Genomic DNA, 14,958 nt, shown 5'->3' with positions numbered 1-14,958 from the left:
GCGAGAGGACCACAGATAACACTAAACACACTCAAGGCTCTTATTCATTACTCACGCAGTGCACTCCCTTATCTTTGTCCTAGCACAGTAAAGATGAATTATTTGCAATAGCATAAGACGTATGAAGACTTTACAACGGGAGCTGACGTTGAAAACTGTTTTGTCCTCCTACTGCCCCTTGCCATATGACGAGAAGTCACCGGCAGATTTGTTACACGGTCGAAGGTACGTATCCTGTTACATCTACTGCGGCCGCCATGGAAACAATTCATTCCGCCAGGTCAGACAAAGTTTCAGCCGTAGGATGAAGTCTTATACAAATTCTACGGCAAACAAAAGCGTTGGAAATGTTAAGTCTTTACCGAAACGATTGGACTCTCCTCTTATATATGCCACGGTTCTGCTGGGCTACGGCGACGCCATCAAAGCCAGCTGCGCCACGCGTACGAGTATGTCAGTGATTCTGCGACAGATCCAGCATGTTGCTGGGGTCCTCATCTGCCAGCGCAGCCATCACCCCGCCAGCTTCCCCTGGGGAGCCCACGGAGATCGATACCACGCCCCGCCGCCGCCGCCGCCATCGCCGCTGACGTCAACCGCGCCCACACGTGCCGAGCGGTCAAATCGATATCCGGGGACGATCCGCCCCCGGAAGGTCGTCACGTTGCTCCAGAAGATCCCTTTGCTATCCAGCCGCCCACAGCATCTACGTCTCTCGATGCGGACGTGCATCCTACGCCTGGTTTTTCGGTTGGTTTTTCCAGATGTTAAGTCCCATAGTGCTAAGAGCCATTTTTTCCAGACACCCTCGAGCTGCATACAGGGCTGCGGGCGGGAAGGCATCATCAGCCGTAGTTCCCCTTCCTGCCTCCCTATCCAGTCCTGCCCGGTACACGATGACGGTGCGGATGTCTGGGGGGCAGGAATGTGGAATCGTGTAGAGATCGCATCGCCACACCAAAGAATGCGGTACCACAGACATCAACGAGGGCACCTTGACATCCGCAGCGACGAATGGGAGCACTCCTGAACACCACGTCTCCCCTCTCAGCATAGTGACGCCCCCACGCTGAGATCAGTCTAGTGTTAAGTTAGCAAGATGTTCAAATGTGTGTGAAATCTTATGAGACTTAACTGCTAAGGTCATCAGTCCCTAAGCTTACGTACTACTTAACCTAAATTATCCTAAGGACAAATACACACGCGCATGCCTGAGGGAGGACTCGAACCTCCGCCGGGACCAGCCGCACAGTCCTTGACTGCAGCGCCCTAGACCGCTCGGCTAATCCCGCGCGGCACTGAGTTAGCAAGAGCTCACCCAGTTCGAGACCTCAGAAATCAACATCGCCGTCTAGGAGCAATGAACTTGTAGTTTTATTAATGTTGAACATTGTACCTGAAGAGAACAACTTGTTAATAACTGCATCAAGTGATGCTTTGCAAGTCCATGACAACTGTTCAAATGGCTCTGAGCACTATGGGACTTAACTGCTGAGGTCATCAGTCCCCTAGAACTTAGAACTACTTAAGCCTAACTAACCTAAGGACATCACAAAGATCCATGCCCGAGGCCGGATTCGACGCTGCGACCGTAGCGGTCGCTCAGTTCCAGACTGAAGCGCCTAGAACCGCTCGGCCACTCCGGCCGGCCATGAGAACTGTAAATTATCCAGTACTCCTATGGCAAAGAAGTCTGTAAAAATTAAGCAAATCTTTTATTCATTTACGTAATAACGGGAACTAATATTTGAGGTATTCTAGTGTCATGAACCTTCTCCCAGAGCGATCAAAGAAACTACAGTTGTGGCCGGACGAAAGTAGTTCCGCCTAGTCACAAAATCACGGAAAAAGGCGATTATTTTTTAAAATCTCCTGGCTCCAGGGACGCAGCTAAAATCTCCCGATTATTTTCATCACACAGGCGTCCGTGGCGCCTAGGTCAAAAATGTTTCAAGTGGCTCTGAGCACTATGGGACTTAACTTCTGAGGTCATCAGTCCCCTAGAATTTAAAACTTCTTAAACCTAACTAACCTAAGGACATCACACATATCCATGCCCTTGGCAGGATTCGAACCTGCGACCGTAGCGGTTGCGTGGTTCCAGGTTGTAACGCCTAAAACCGTTCGACCACCCCGGACGGCTCGGCTAGGTCAAAAAATACCTGTAGTTTACACAGTTACCTTGGAGGCTGGACCCGAAATTTCCTCGGGGCATGTCGGAATCATTCGGAACACTGCAAGTCGCCGGTCCCTTGTTTGCCATTGCCATCAACGTCCTCAGCTCAGTGTGGAATTTAAACCATTGCCGCTGTTCGGTAAGAGGCGCGCGAGCTTATCAGCTGGTAGTTCTGAATCGGAAGTGCTTCAGCATTCTCTCTCCCGCGACCTTGATCGTGTAATTAGTTAGTGACCAAAGATGGTCGGAGCAGGACGCTTTCTGTATTTGTAAACATTTACGTGATTATTGTTGCTGCTACATTCGGAGTAAAGCATTATGTCGGGTTCGGAAATCCCAACGCATACACCAACGAAAAAAAAACGTCACGCATCACACAAGCTTTGACATAACTTGCTTGAACGATCCTCCAGTTAGTAATTGGATTAGAAAAGTAGTTGATTTCACTGCTGAATGTGAAGTATGCAGAACCGATATTACAGTGTAATACAAAGATAAAAGAGCTCTGATCATGCATTCGGAAGGTAGAACCTCAAGTTATGTCTGAAAAGCAAGGCTGCGATGCTATCAGTTTCTAGTTTTTTTGTGAAAAAACATTCACGGGAAGAAGATATAATTACTGCCGCGAAGGTTGCGTCTGTATATAGTGGAGTTTAACGTCATCACGTCAAGTCAAGCCTGTAACAAAAAGTTGTTTCCCGTATTATTTCATGGTTCAGAAGTTGCAAAGAAAATAGTGTTCGATCGTACTAAAGCCACATCTATCTGTGGAAATGTCATAGCCTCACAGTCACAAGAAATACGACCATTTGAATTGCATGATTCGACATACACTACTGGCCATTAAAATTGCTACACAGCGAAAATGACGTGCTACAGACGCGAAATTTAACCGACAGGAAGAAGATGCTGGGATATGCAAATGATTAGCTTTTCAGAGCATTCACACAAGGTTGGCACCGGTGGCGACACCTACAACGTGCTGACATGAGGAAAGTTTCCAACCGATTTCTCATACACAAACAGCAGCTGACCAGCGTTGCCTGGTGAAACGTTGTTGCGATGCCTCGTGTAAGGAGGAGAAATGCGTACCATCACGTTTCCGCCATCGATAAAGGTCGGATTGTAGCCTATAGCGATTGCGGTTTATCGTATCGCGACACTGCTGCTCACGTTGGTCGAGATCCAATGACTGTTAGCAGAATATAGAATCGGTGGGTTCAGGAGGGTAATACGGAACGCCGTGCTGGATCTCAAAGGCCTCGCATCACTAGCAGTCGAGATGACAGGCATCTTATCCGCATGGCTGTAATGGATCGTGCAGCCACGTCTCGATCCATGAGTCAACAGATGAGAACGTTTGCAAGACAATAACCGTACGCACGGACAGTTCGACGACGTTTGCAGCAGCATGGACTATCAGCTCGGAGACCATGGCTGCGGTTACCCTTGACGCTGCATCACACACAGGAGCGCCTGCGATGGGTTACCCAACGACGAACCTGGGTGCACGAATGGCAAAACGTCATTTTTTCGGATGAATCCAGGTTCTGTTTACAGCGTCATGATGGTCGCAGCCGCGTTTGGCGACATCACGGTGAACGCACATTGGAAGCGTGTATTCGTCATCGCCATACTGGCGTATCACCCGGCGTGATGGTATGGGGTGCCATTGGTTATACGTCTCGGTCACCTCTTGTTCGCATTGACGGCACTCTGAACAGTGGACGTTAGATTTCAGATGTGTTACGACCCGTGGCTCTACCCTTCATTCGATCCCTGCGAAACCCTACATTTCAGCAGGATAATGCACTACCGCATGTTGCAGGTCCTGTACGGGCCTTTCTTGATTCACAAAATGTTCGACTGCTGCCCTGGCCAGCACATTCTCCAGATCTCTCACCAATTGAAAACGTCTGGTCAATGGTGGCCGAGCAACTGGCTCGTCACAGTACGTCAGTCACTACTCTTGATGAACCGTGGTATCGTGTTGAAGCTCCCTGGGCAGCTGTACCTGTAAACGCCCTCCAAGCTCTGTTTGAGTCAATGCCCAGGCGTATCAAGGCCGTTATTACGGCCAGATGTGGTTGTTCTGGGTACTGATTTCTCAGGATCTATGTACCCAAATTGCATGAAAATGTAATCACATGGCAATTCTAGTATAATATATTTGTCCAAAGAATACCCGTTTATCATCTGCATTTCTTCTTGGTGTAGCAATTTTCATGGCCAGTAGTGGTATTTCTCAATTTTTCTAGTAAAGGAAAGTTAAAAATGCTTCCAGTTACAGCGTGATATTTTTCACCTACCGCTAGTTTAAAAAATTATTTGCTTGACTTTTATCAAGACCCTAGCGTAACTAGTGAGGCTATCAAAACACAGCAGTAAAGTTTTACGGGAAAACAACTTACCCTGGGAATCAGTATCTTCACTATCTGCAGATATTGCTTCAGCTGACTATGGAATTCGCTGTTCGGTTTTTAAAAGCTCAAAACAGAAAGTCCAGTTATTTGGAAGGTAAACTGTAAGTGTCACATTTTACATAATTGTAACGAAAACGCATTAAAAGCATTACAGTTCAATGGGCAATCGATGGTATTGAAAGTTATAGCGAATTTTCCGCATTTACGAAGCGGACTGCGAAGGTAAAAGAGTTCTCTGTTTTCGCTCATTTAGAGTACATATCTATTCACCACAATGTGCCTACATGATGGCTCTCTTTGGTTCCAGCTTTAGACAGACTTCTTTTGAATTGGCCGGTTTCGAGGGACTATTTTCTTAATGAAGACGAAGACGAATGTGCAGCAACAATGTGGAAAGTAGTGCAGATTTTTGAAACTTCTATTACAAAACTGGAAAGTGACTGTTACATGCACTGAACTACATAAGATTATGACAGAATTGCGAACTAGAATTACTAACAGTCAGTGATACAATATCTGAGAAAGTTGGTGGTTAGTGATCAAGATACTTCCAAAGAAGATGCAGTCAAATATTTGGAACATTGCTTGACTTATTAGAATGAGTGGTACGAGTATGAAGACTGCTTGCAAGAAAATGAACATTTTGGCAATGGATGAAGAAACTGACTGGAAACAATTACAGTATCTGAGTGCTTCTCTTAACTTGCCGGTAAATGAGAATAAATCGTATGACAATTACTGTATACCGCGAGAAGCTCGTGAAGTTGTGGCGAGTAAACCAACGAAGAGGGTAGACCTACACTGTTTCTTTTCCTTTTTTTAAAAAAAAATCTAAAATTGACTGTGGAAAAGAAATAAATTCGTTGCTTTCGCTGTATCGAATCCCATTGCAAACGCCGCTGTTGAAAGTGTTTTTAGCGTTGTTAACGAACTATGGTCAAAAAGCCGCAGTCAGATAAATGAAGCCCAAGTCAAATCCAAAATACAAGTGTGCACTATTTTCAAGTTCAACTTTAAAGAATTTTGTAATTTTGTTGTTGCTAATCCAAAGGCACTACACGCAGCGTAAAGAAATATAAATTCAAATAAAAATATCTGATTTTCAGTAATTGTTCATTTCACCTATTGGATTTCTGAAAGACAGGGTTGGTTACTGTAACTGTGACCTTTGTGACAGGAACTCACGAGTCCGGTCTCACAACTGGCACGCAACTGTATTACAAGTCTGTTGTGAGCAATCTAGAAATATGGAATCAATTTTAGATCCTCTGTCGATAGCACTCATTACTTGTGTAAATAAAGGGCTAGTTGCGTTTCACAAGAACGATATTTTCTGCATTCATGGTGACTATGTGTCAATAGACCGTTTTCTTCAAAGTTATTCATAATGTTCGAAACAGTTTATGTTCCCTAATCATACTGCGAATCGAAGTCAGTGATATGGGTCTATAATTAATCGGATGACCCCTACTTCCTTTCTTGAGTACTGGTGTGACCTGTGCGACTTACCAATCTCCTGGTACGGATTTCCTGTCGATCGAGCAGTTGCATATGATTGTTAAATATGGGGCTATTGTAACAGCATACTCTGAAAGGCACCTAATCAGTACACTATATGGAACGGAAGATTTGCCTTTATATATTCATTTAAGCCTCTTCGCTACACCGAGGATATCTACTACTAAGTTACGCAAATTGGCAGTTGTTTATGATTCAAATTCTGAAACATTTACTTCGTCTTGTTTGGTAAAGGAATTTCGGAAAACTAAGTTTAATAACTTCCCTTTAGTCACGCTCTCATCAGTAATATTATCCTTGGTAACGCGCAGTGAAGGTATGGTTTGCGCTTTGCCGCTAGTGTACTTTGCATGCGCCCAAAGTCTCTGTGGATTTTCTGTCAGCTTTCGAGACAGTTTCATTATGGAAGCTATTAAGAGTATCTCACACTGAAGTCCACTAGAAGTTTCGAGCTTGAGTAAAACATCACGTCTTGGAGGTTTTGTGTTCTTTTAAATTTGGCATGCCTTTGTCGTTGTTTTTGCAACAGTGTTCTGACCTGTTTTGTATACCATGGTGGATGATTAACGTATTTTAGAAATTTACTCAGTATATATCTTTCAATTGTTGCAGGTACTATGTCCGTGAATTTAAGCCACATGTGGTCTAAGCTTACATGCTTCATTGGGAAGGAGTGATTACTATCTCTTAGGAAGACATCAAGCAAATTTTATTTGATTTTCTAAATAAATATATTTTGCGTTTGTTTTCGGTGGATTTGTTGCAGTCTCACTACGGCGACCTTGTGGTCACTAATCGGTGTATCCGTCATGATGCTCTGTATTTGCTCAATATTATTTGTTGCTAACAGGTCAAGAATGTTTTCACAACCATTTACACTTCGAGTGGGCTCCTGAACTAATTGCTCAAAATAATTTTTGGAAAAAGCATTTAGCACAATATCTGACGATGTTTTATACCTACCACCCAGTAGGACAGCAGTGTATGTTCGTGGCTGGATAATGATCTTATCATATCCAGTGTCATGGCACACATTCGTTGTCAGGTTATCCACTGCGGCAGCTTATATTCAAGGCCATCCCCACACACTCTGCCCTGGGAATCACCGGAAATTGATCAAGTTCACCCAGTGGAATTACCCATGCAATTGTTTCACGTGACGTAGAAATGGCGAGAAGCCCTCTCAGTCTATTCGATTAAGCATCCCCTCCTCCTGCGTCTTATCATCCTTTATAACTTGCTCTACTGTGGGTGGGCCTCTTCATTTGAGATCTGGGCATCATGGGAGAGAGGTGCAGGTTTGGGTTGGGTTGTTTGGGGGAGGAGACGAAACAGCGAGGTCATCGGTCTCATCGGATTGGGGAAGGACAGGGCAGGAAATCGGCCGTGCCCTTTCAAAGGAACCATCCCGGCATTGGCCTGGAGCGATTTAGGGAAATAATGGAAAACCTAAATCAGGACGGCCGGAAGCGGGATTGAACCGCCATCCTCCCGAATGCGAGTCCAGTGTATATGCAGGTTTGTTATACGTAATAGCAAACTACAAACAATTATTTTCTCTGTATTGTTCAATTATTGCATGATCCTAGTCAACTGTACTCTGCAGTGAAAGCGTTTGTAAATAATGACAGTGAAACAAAAAATAAGTTATGGTTTATTACGAACAATGTCTTTTCTGCAACACATTTTTTCATAACAGTTTTTTATTTATGAGGCTATTTGTTTATGTGAGATACACACAGTGCATTTTTTATTTACTATCAGTTTTTGTTCTAGTTTATAAACAATTTTTTCCTTACAACGCCCTTTGTTATACATACAGAAGGTATTTTTTACAAAGCATTTTTTCTTACATACAATAATTTTCATTCTTTTATGTATCAACACGTACATAATTCTTACTTACAAAGTATTTTTTTTCTGAAGGCGTATGACTAGCAGGTACTAGAAATTCAATACTACATTTCCCATTATCTATTTACATTTTTTCTTTGTTATTATTTAATATATACATGACTTACATTTTTCTTCAATGTATACATTATTTGCATCTAATCAATCACTTCTTTCTTTTTATTTGCAGTATATATTTGGGAAATGGGGGTTAGCAGCAGCAGAGGAGCAGGTGAAGAAAGTCACACACCCATACACTCACTCACACACACACACACACACACACACACACACACACACACACACACACAGATATATATACAGGGTGTTACAAAAAGGTACGGCCAAACTTTCAGGAAACATTCCTCACACACAAAGAAATAAAATATGTTACGTGGACATGTGTCCGGAAACGCTTACTTTCCATGTTAGAGCACATTTTATTTCTTCTCTTCAAATCACATTAATCATGGAATGGAAACACACAGCAACAGAACGTACCAGAGTGACTTCAATCACTTTGTTACAGGAAATGTTCAAAATGTCCTCCGTTAGCGAGGATACATGCATCCACCCTCCGTCGCATGGAATCCCTGATGCGCTGATGCAGCCCTGGAGAATGGCGTATTGTATCACAGCCGTCCACAATACGAGCACGAAGAGTCTCTACATTTGGCACCAGGGTTGCGTAGACAAGAGCTTTCAAATGCCCCCATAAATGAAAGTCAAGAGGGTTGAGGTCAGCAGAGTGTGGAAGCCATGGAATTGGTCCGCCTCTACCAATCCATCGGTCACCGAATCTGTTGTTGAGAAGCGTACGAACACTTCGACTGAAATGTGCAGGAGCTCCATCGCGCATGAACCACCTGTTGTGTCGTACTTGTAAAGGCACATGTCCTAGCAGCACAGGTAGAGTATCCCGTATGAAATCATGATAACGTGCTCCATTGAGCGTAGGTGGAAGAACATGGGGCCCAATCGAGACATCACTAACAATGCCTGCCCAAACGTTCACAGAAAATCTGTGTTGATGACGTGATTGCACAATTGCGTGCGGATTCTCGTCAGCCCACACATGTTGATTGTGAAAATTTACAATTTGATCACGTTGGAATGAAACCTCATCCCTAAAGGGAACATTTGCACTGAAATGAGGATTGACACATTGTTGGATGAACCATTAGCAGAAGTGTACCCGTGGAGGCCAATCAGCTACTGATAGTGCCTGCACATGCTGTACATGGCACGGAAACAACTGGTTCTCCCGCAGCACTCTCCGTACAGTAACGTGGTCAACGTTACCTTGTACAGCAGCAACTTCTCTGACGCTGACATTAGGGTTATCGTCAACTGCACAAAGAATTGCCTCGTCCATTGCAGGTGTCCTCGTCGTTCTAGGTCTTCCCCAGTCGCGAGCCGTATGCTGGAATGTTCCGTGCCCCCTAAGACGCCGATCAATTGCTTCGAACGTCTTCCTGTCGGGACACCTTCGTTCTGGAAATCTGTCTCGATACAAACGTACCGCGCCACGGCTATTGCCCCGTGCTAATCCATACATCAAATGGGCATCTGCCAACTCCGCATTTGAAAACATTGCACTGACTGCTAAACCACGTTCGTGATGAACACTAACCTGTTGATGCTACGTTCTGATGTGCTTGATGCTAGTACTGTAGAGCAATGAGTCCCATGTCAACACAAGCACCCAAGTCAACATTACCTTCCTTCAATTGGGCCAACTGGCGGTGAATCGAGGAAGTACAGTACATACTGACGAAACTAAAATGAGCTCTAACATGGAAATTAAGCGTTTCCGGACACATGTCCACATAACATCTTTTCTTTATTTGTGTGTGAGGGCCCGCATCTCGTGGTCGTGCGGTAGCGTTCTCGCTTCCCACACCCGGGTTCCCGGGTTCGATTCCCGGCGGGGTCAGGTATTTTCTCTGCCTCGTGATGGCTGGGTGTTGTGTGCTGTCCTTAGGTTAGTTAGGTTTAAGTAGTTCTAAGTTCTAGGGGACTGATGACCATAGATGTTAAGTCCCATAGTGCTCAGAGCCATTTTTTTGTGTGTGAGGAATGTTTCCTGAAAGTTTGGCCGTACCTTCTTGTAACACCCAGTATATTCTTACAAGCACACACAGTGTGCAATGAAACATTCATACTCTCTTTCACACACGAAACTATGGAAAACGGCTCATTAAACTGTACCGTATATACACACCAACTATTTACAAAAATAAATACACAGCCACACGTTAAATCACGCCAGTGAATAGAGTGAGTGTTTGAGGGTCCTTATCCCGTCTCCACAGATGAACTGTATATCGTCATGACGGGACAGCTCTACTTTCAGTTGCAGTGCAGTCTGCATTTCATGACGTCTCGACTGGCACACCATCTGTGAAGCCGCCCCAGCTCCATCCAGATGGCACCTCTTGTAATCTTCGATCGTGAGAGCCTATGATGCCGCAAATTGCACACCCTTAGCACGTCTCTCGGTGGCGCCTGAATCTGTCGGTAGGAGTAGTTGTACATCTTTCGTTGGAGCCCAACAAACTCCACAATCTGCAAATCATTCGCTTCTTCTTTCGTCATGCAGATAATCTTTTTTTTTCTGAGGCGTTATCCCAAAAGCACTAACAGCCACCTAATTGCACATGTCGAATTTTTCATGATTGTACTAAATTATTTCAGATGGATCGCAGCCTTTCACCCAGTGGATGAAACTGTGATCTGCATAAAGTAACCTGGGATTGAAGTATTCTGGTTTAGCGAAGTTATAGTGAAAGCGGTTCACATGGAGTTTGGAGAGGACCAGAACATGAATACTGATATAGACAGGTTTTGTGAACTGCACTGAAATTTTACTCATTTCCAGAACGACTAGTCCTTCTTTGAAGATGGTGGCCAGTATAATTTGCTCTGGCGACGTAATCTTTTGCACCAAAATGTCCATCCCACCTGTAAACTAAATGAACTTCACGGTACTCTTTAAGATTCTCCACGGTTTTTCCGAAAACTGAATTATTCATTAATTTGTAAAAATCTTCCTCAAAATTAGATGTCACGAGAGACCTCTGTTCGGTAGATTCTGTGGATGATTTTAACAAGACTTCATCCCTAACCTGAGACACTGCTGGTGATTTGTGTGCAATGGATAACATACCGATGTTTGTCTCCAGTGTTGTCAACAGCTTCGGGATGGAACCATTTCGTGGGACTAGGCGCTCCAGACATAGGGTCAAGTGACTGTGCCCATTGTGCAGATAGGTGGAATATTCCAGCTCTACCTCCAGAACATATCCCTCATCAGCATCCTCAGCCATATCAAGGATCTCTCCTTCAGTCTGTTGTTTTCCTCATTGGGCAGCTGCTGCAACCCTCCAGATGGTAGACATTGTTGCATGGCTTGCCCATAGAAAATATTTGCATCCAGGTAAAGGATGTAACTGAAATCATCAGACGGCCTGCCCTCATCCGCACTTATTTGCTGGTTATTCGCTTGGGGCACCCGCGCGTTGTCAAAGACCGCCGAGAATCCCTTAGTCAAAGAAGAGGAGCATGTCAACATTGGTCAAAAGTTCGATGTGGGCATGTGGCTTCCTTAACATTGCGTCCCACGGAAGCCCAGGTGCCGTGAAATAGAATGCAAAACCCAGTTAATAAGTGCCCAGGCACACTCTCCAGAACTTCTTGAAGGCGTCTGTGAGCAGATGGACGGCAGTACTCATTATAAATTTCCATATTCCCCTAAATCTGCGATACCAGAGTCCTGCCAAACTTTCACTCCATACTCATAGTCTGCATCCATTATGGCAATGCTTGTTAGATTACTGGAGAATCCGGTTATGTCGGACAGTATGGTTTCATTGAATCCAGGTATCTGTATGAAAGACCCCCTTTTCCATCAGAAGCTGAAACTTTGCATCATCAGAATATGCGGCTCTGGTGACACACATATTCTCTGGACGCATCGTCTCAGCAAGCTTCTGAAGTGATGCATGCATGAAGTGAAGCGAATACAGGAAACGGAGCGTTATTGTTGGCATGATTCTTTTGGAAAATGAGATGTACTTCAAAATGGTTCAAATGGCTTTGAGCACTATGGGACTTAACATCTGAGGTCATCAGTCCCCTAGAACGTAGAACTACTTAAGCCTAACCAACCTAAGGACATCACCCACATCCATGCCCGAGGCAGGATTCGAACCTGCGACCGTAGCGGTCGCGCGGTTCCAGACTGAAGCGCCTAGAACCGCTCGGCCACCACGGCAGGCTGAGATGTACTTTTCAGTGCTGTCAGGAATGACACTGACCATATCATTGTGAGCTGTGGCATGGATCTCTACAGGGAGTTTCTGTATGTCTGTCCAGTGGCAGCTCACAAATATGACACTGAACTGCCTGCTTGTACAATGCATCTTGTCTGATGCACTTCCTGTGCAAGATTTTCAAGCAACCATCTTGCAGGATTATTCCCGCCGCAAGATTCGAATTTGTTTTGACTAGTCATATGTGCATACAGCTTGATACACATCCGCATATGGTCATGTCATTGTGTGAAGGATGTATGGAGGGGGGGGGGGGGGGTCAGGGATCGCCTTCACAACGTGCAAGATGAGCTAGGAGGCAATCAGATTTCGGCGTAAACGACGAAGGATCATCGCCCCTGAGTGTAGGCGTTCTTAAAATTTAAGAATTCTTTTCCTCTGTAGGCATTTACACATGCACTGGTCAATAAGGTATCTTTCAAGATACTCTCTCTTCATAAACAAATTGAAGCATCTATGGTAAAAATATCGTGTACCACAATGTTTGGACGTTTGGGTGGAAATTAGGTGGGACATGTTACTCAGCCACACGTAGTATTGCTCATCACCCTTGGAGATTGGCGACAGGTCTATGTGTTTGGGGCATTTACCAGAGCCGGCCGAAGTGGCCGTGCGGTTAAAGGCGCTGCAGTCTGGAACCGCAAGACCGCTACGGTCGCAGGTTCGAATCCTGCCTCGGGCATGGATGTTTGTGATGTCTTTAGGTTAGTTAGGTTTAACTAGTTCTAAGTTCTAGGGGACTAATGATCTCAGCAGTTGGGTCCCATAGTGCTCAGAGCCATTTGAACCATTTTTTGCATTTACCAGATAATTTGGAAAGAAGAAGGGTCCAATTACTTTATGCATGACTTCTTTGTTGTTCTGCACAGTGTGCTCATGATCATCTTCTAGCACATCAGAATCCAGGGTGTATACGTGAACTGAATAATTGGGATTCTCCCTCTCGAATTTTGAAATGTTCTGGAGTTTCACAGCGAATTCGAAGACCAGGAAATTATAATACCTGTGGGCATTGGTTGTTTTACATGTATCTGTATGATATGAATGTTCAGGGTAATTTCTTTCACTAGCCAGAACTGACCATGTGAAGCTACAATTATCCTGAAGATTCTGGACATTAATGCATGATCGTTTTTGCAATATATCTTCAGGAAGTGGGGTGAAACAGAGGCCCCAATAAGTGGGTCAATAATGTGTGAGTAAACCTCAAGGTGGAGTACATGCCCAAGCACCTTACCAGACCCATTTCTTGCAGCTTGGAAAAATGGCCCAATATGACACACTCAGTAAAATTTGTGAACCACTCAGTGAACAACATCAGTAGCCCCCCAAATTGGGACGATGATTCTTTACTCAACACCATTGTCCTCTTTTGGAGGGTATGTCAGTTCACAGCATAGAACTGCCTTGCACTTATTTGTGGGATACCGCAGGTCTTTGATGTACCCAATGATCTTCCTTTCCAAAACAGCTTCATGAGCATTGAGGAAGATCAGCATTTGAATTATCGATTTGCGCAAGTGAAATCCTCTCCCCAATTGTGCCAGTGATCACTGAATACTCCAGTGCAGCTGCAGGACTCGCCTGGTAATCCTTAATGTCTCGTATGGCGGTACTCCTGCTGATAGACCTGATGCAATGTCACAGTGATATATGGTGATGGTGATGCTTGTGAGATGCGTAAAGGCATGGAGAGCACTGGCCAGACCATGGGAAGAGGGTCAGAGTTGTGATACCGAACCACAGACTGGACTGTGACATTGATGATCTGGGCTGCACCACGGATGTTGCGGGGGCCAGATGCTTCTTTGCATCACAATGAGCTACTTGTAAATTGTTGCAGATGCTGATGGGCTGGCTGCTGCTGCTCCGTTGTAACCAGCTGCTGCTACTCCTGCTGCTCCACAAACATTTGTGGAAACACTATGGGTGGCTGCTGGTACAGCTCCATGTGGAAACACTATGGGTGGCTGCTGATACAGCGTGGGCAGACCGGGTGCTGCTGCCAGACATATCAGTCTATCACCCAGCATATACACACTTACACATACAGAAAAAGGAACAATGTTAAGCACCTTGTCTAATTAAAAAAGTAAGGATATGTGTATTTCTACTTACATTCAAAAACAGTCAGTCAGCCAGACTGCATCATGGAGAGTGATAGGTACATTAATTGCTGCTGCAGGTATATCATTGGCAGTGATGGGTACACCCAAGAGCCAAGGTGGTGCTGCATGACTGGCACCTGCTGCTGCTGCATGGCCATGTGGGTACACTCACTTACCAGGCTGCTGCATGGCTGGGTGTGAATACATCCACAGAGCTGGATGCATCATAGTCATAGGCAGAGAAGGCTGTACCATTGTCACCAGGGCTGTGATGGGTCCAGTTCTGCCACCCAACATATCACCTGCACAGGCAGAAGGAGGAACAAAATTTAGTATCATACAATTTTTAAATGAAGATGTATGTAGGGGCTATTTTTTTTCTACTTGGGTTCAAAATTTGCCAATGGGCCCGACTGCATCATGGTGGGAGACAGAGCAGGTTGCTGGTGCACAGTAACGTGGCCAGTGGAGCAGACTGTAGGAATGCATATGGTGCACAGGGCTGT

At 44.7% G+C, this 14,958-nt stretch overlaps 1 protein-coding gene across 1 annotated transcript in view; it reads right to left on the bottom strand.

The window, feature by feature from the left end:
• LOC124722254 (pickpocket protein 11-like) overlaps positions 1–14,610 on the bottom strand; it is a 137,561-nt gene extending 122,951 nt beyond the window's left edge. Inside the window, exons 1-2 of the mRNA XM_047247443.1 lie at positions 14,513–14,610; positions 14,255–14,363 (exon numbers count right to left, since the gene is read on the bottom strand). Of these exons, the coding sequence (XP_047103399.1) occupies positions 14,255–14,363; positions 14,513–14,610 (207 nt within the window). The remainder of the gene's footprint in view (positions 1–14,254; positions 14,364–14,512) is intronic.
• Positions 14,611–14,958: the final 348 nt, after the last annotated feature.

Source organism: Schistocerca piceifrons, chromosome X (genome assembly GCF_021461385.2).
Source record: "Schistocerca piceifrons isolate TAMUIC-IGC-003096 chromosome X, iqSchPice1.1, whole genome shotgun sequence".
NCBI lineage: Eukaryota > Metazoa > Arthropoda > Insecta > Orthoptera > Acrididae > Schistocerca > Schistocerca piceifrons.
This window is presented reverse-complemented; position numbering and strand designations above follow the sequence as displayed.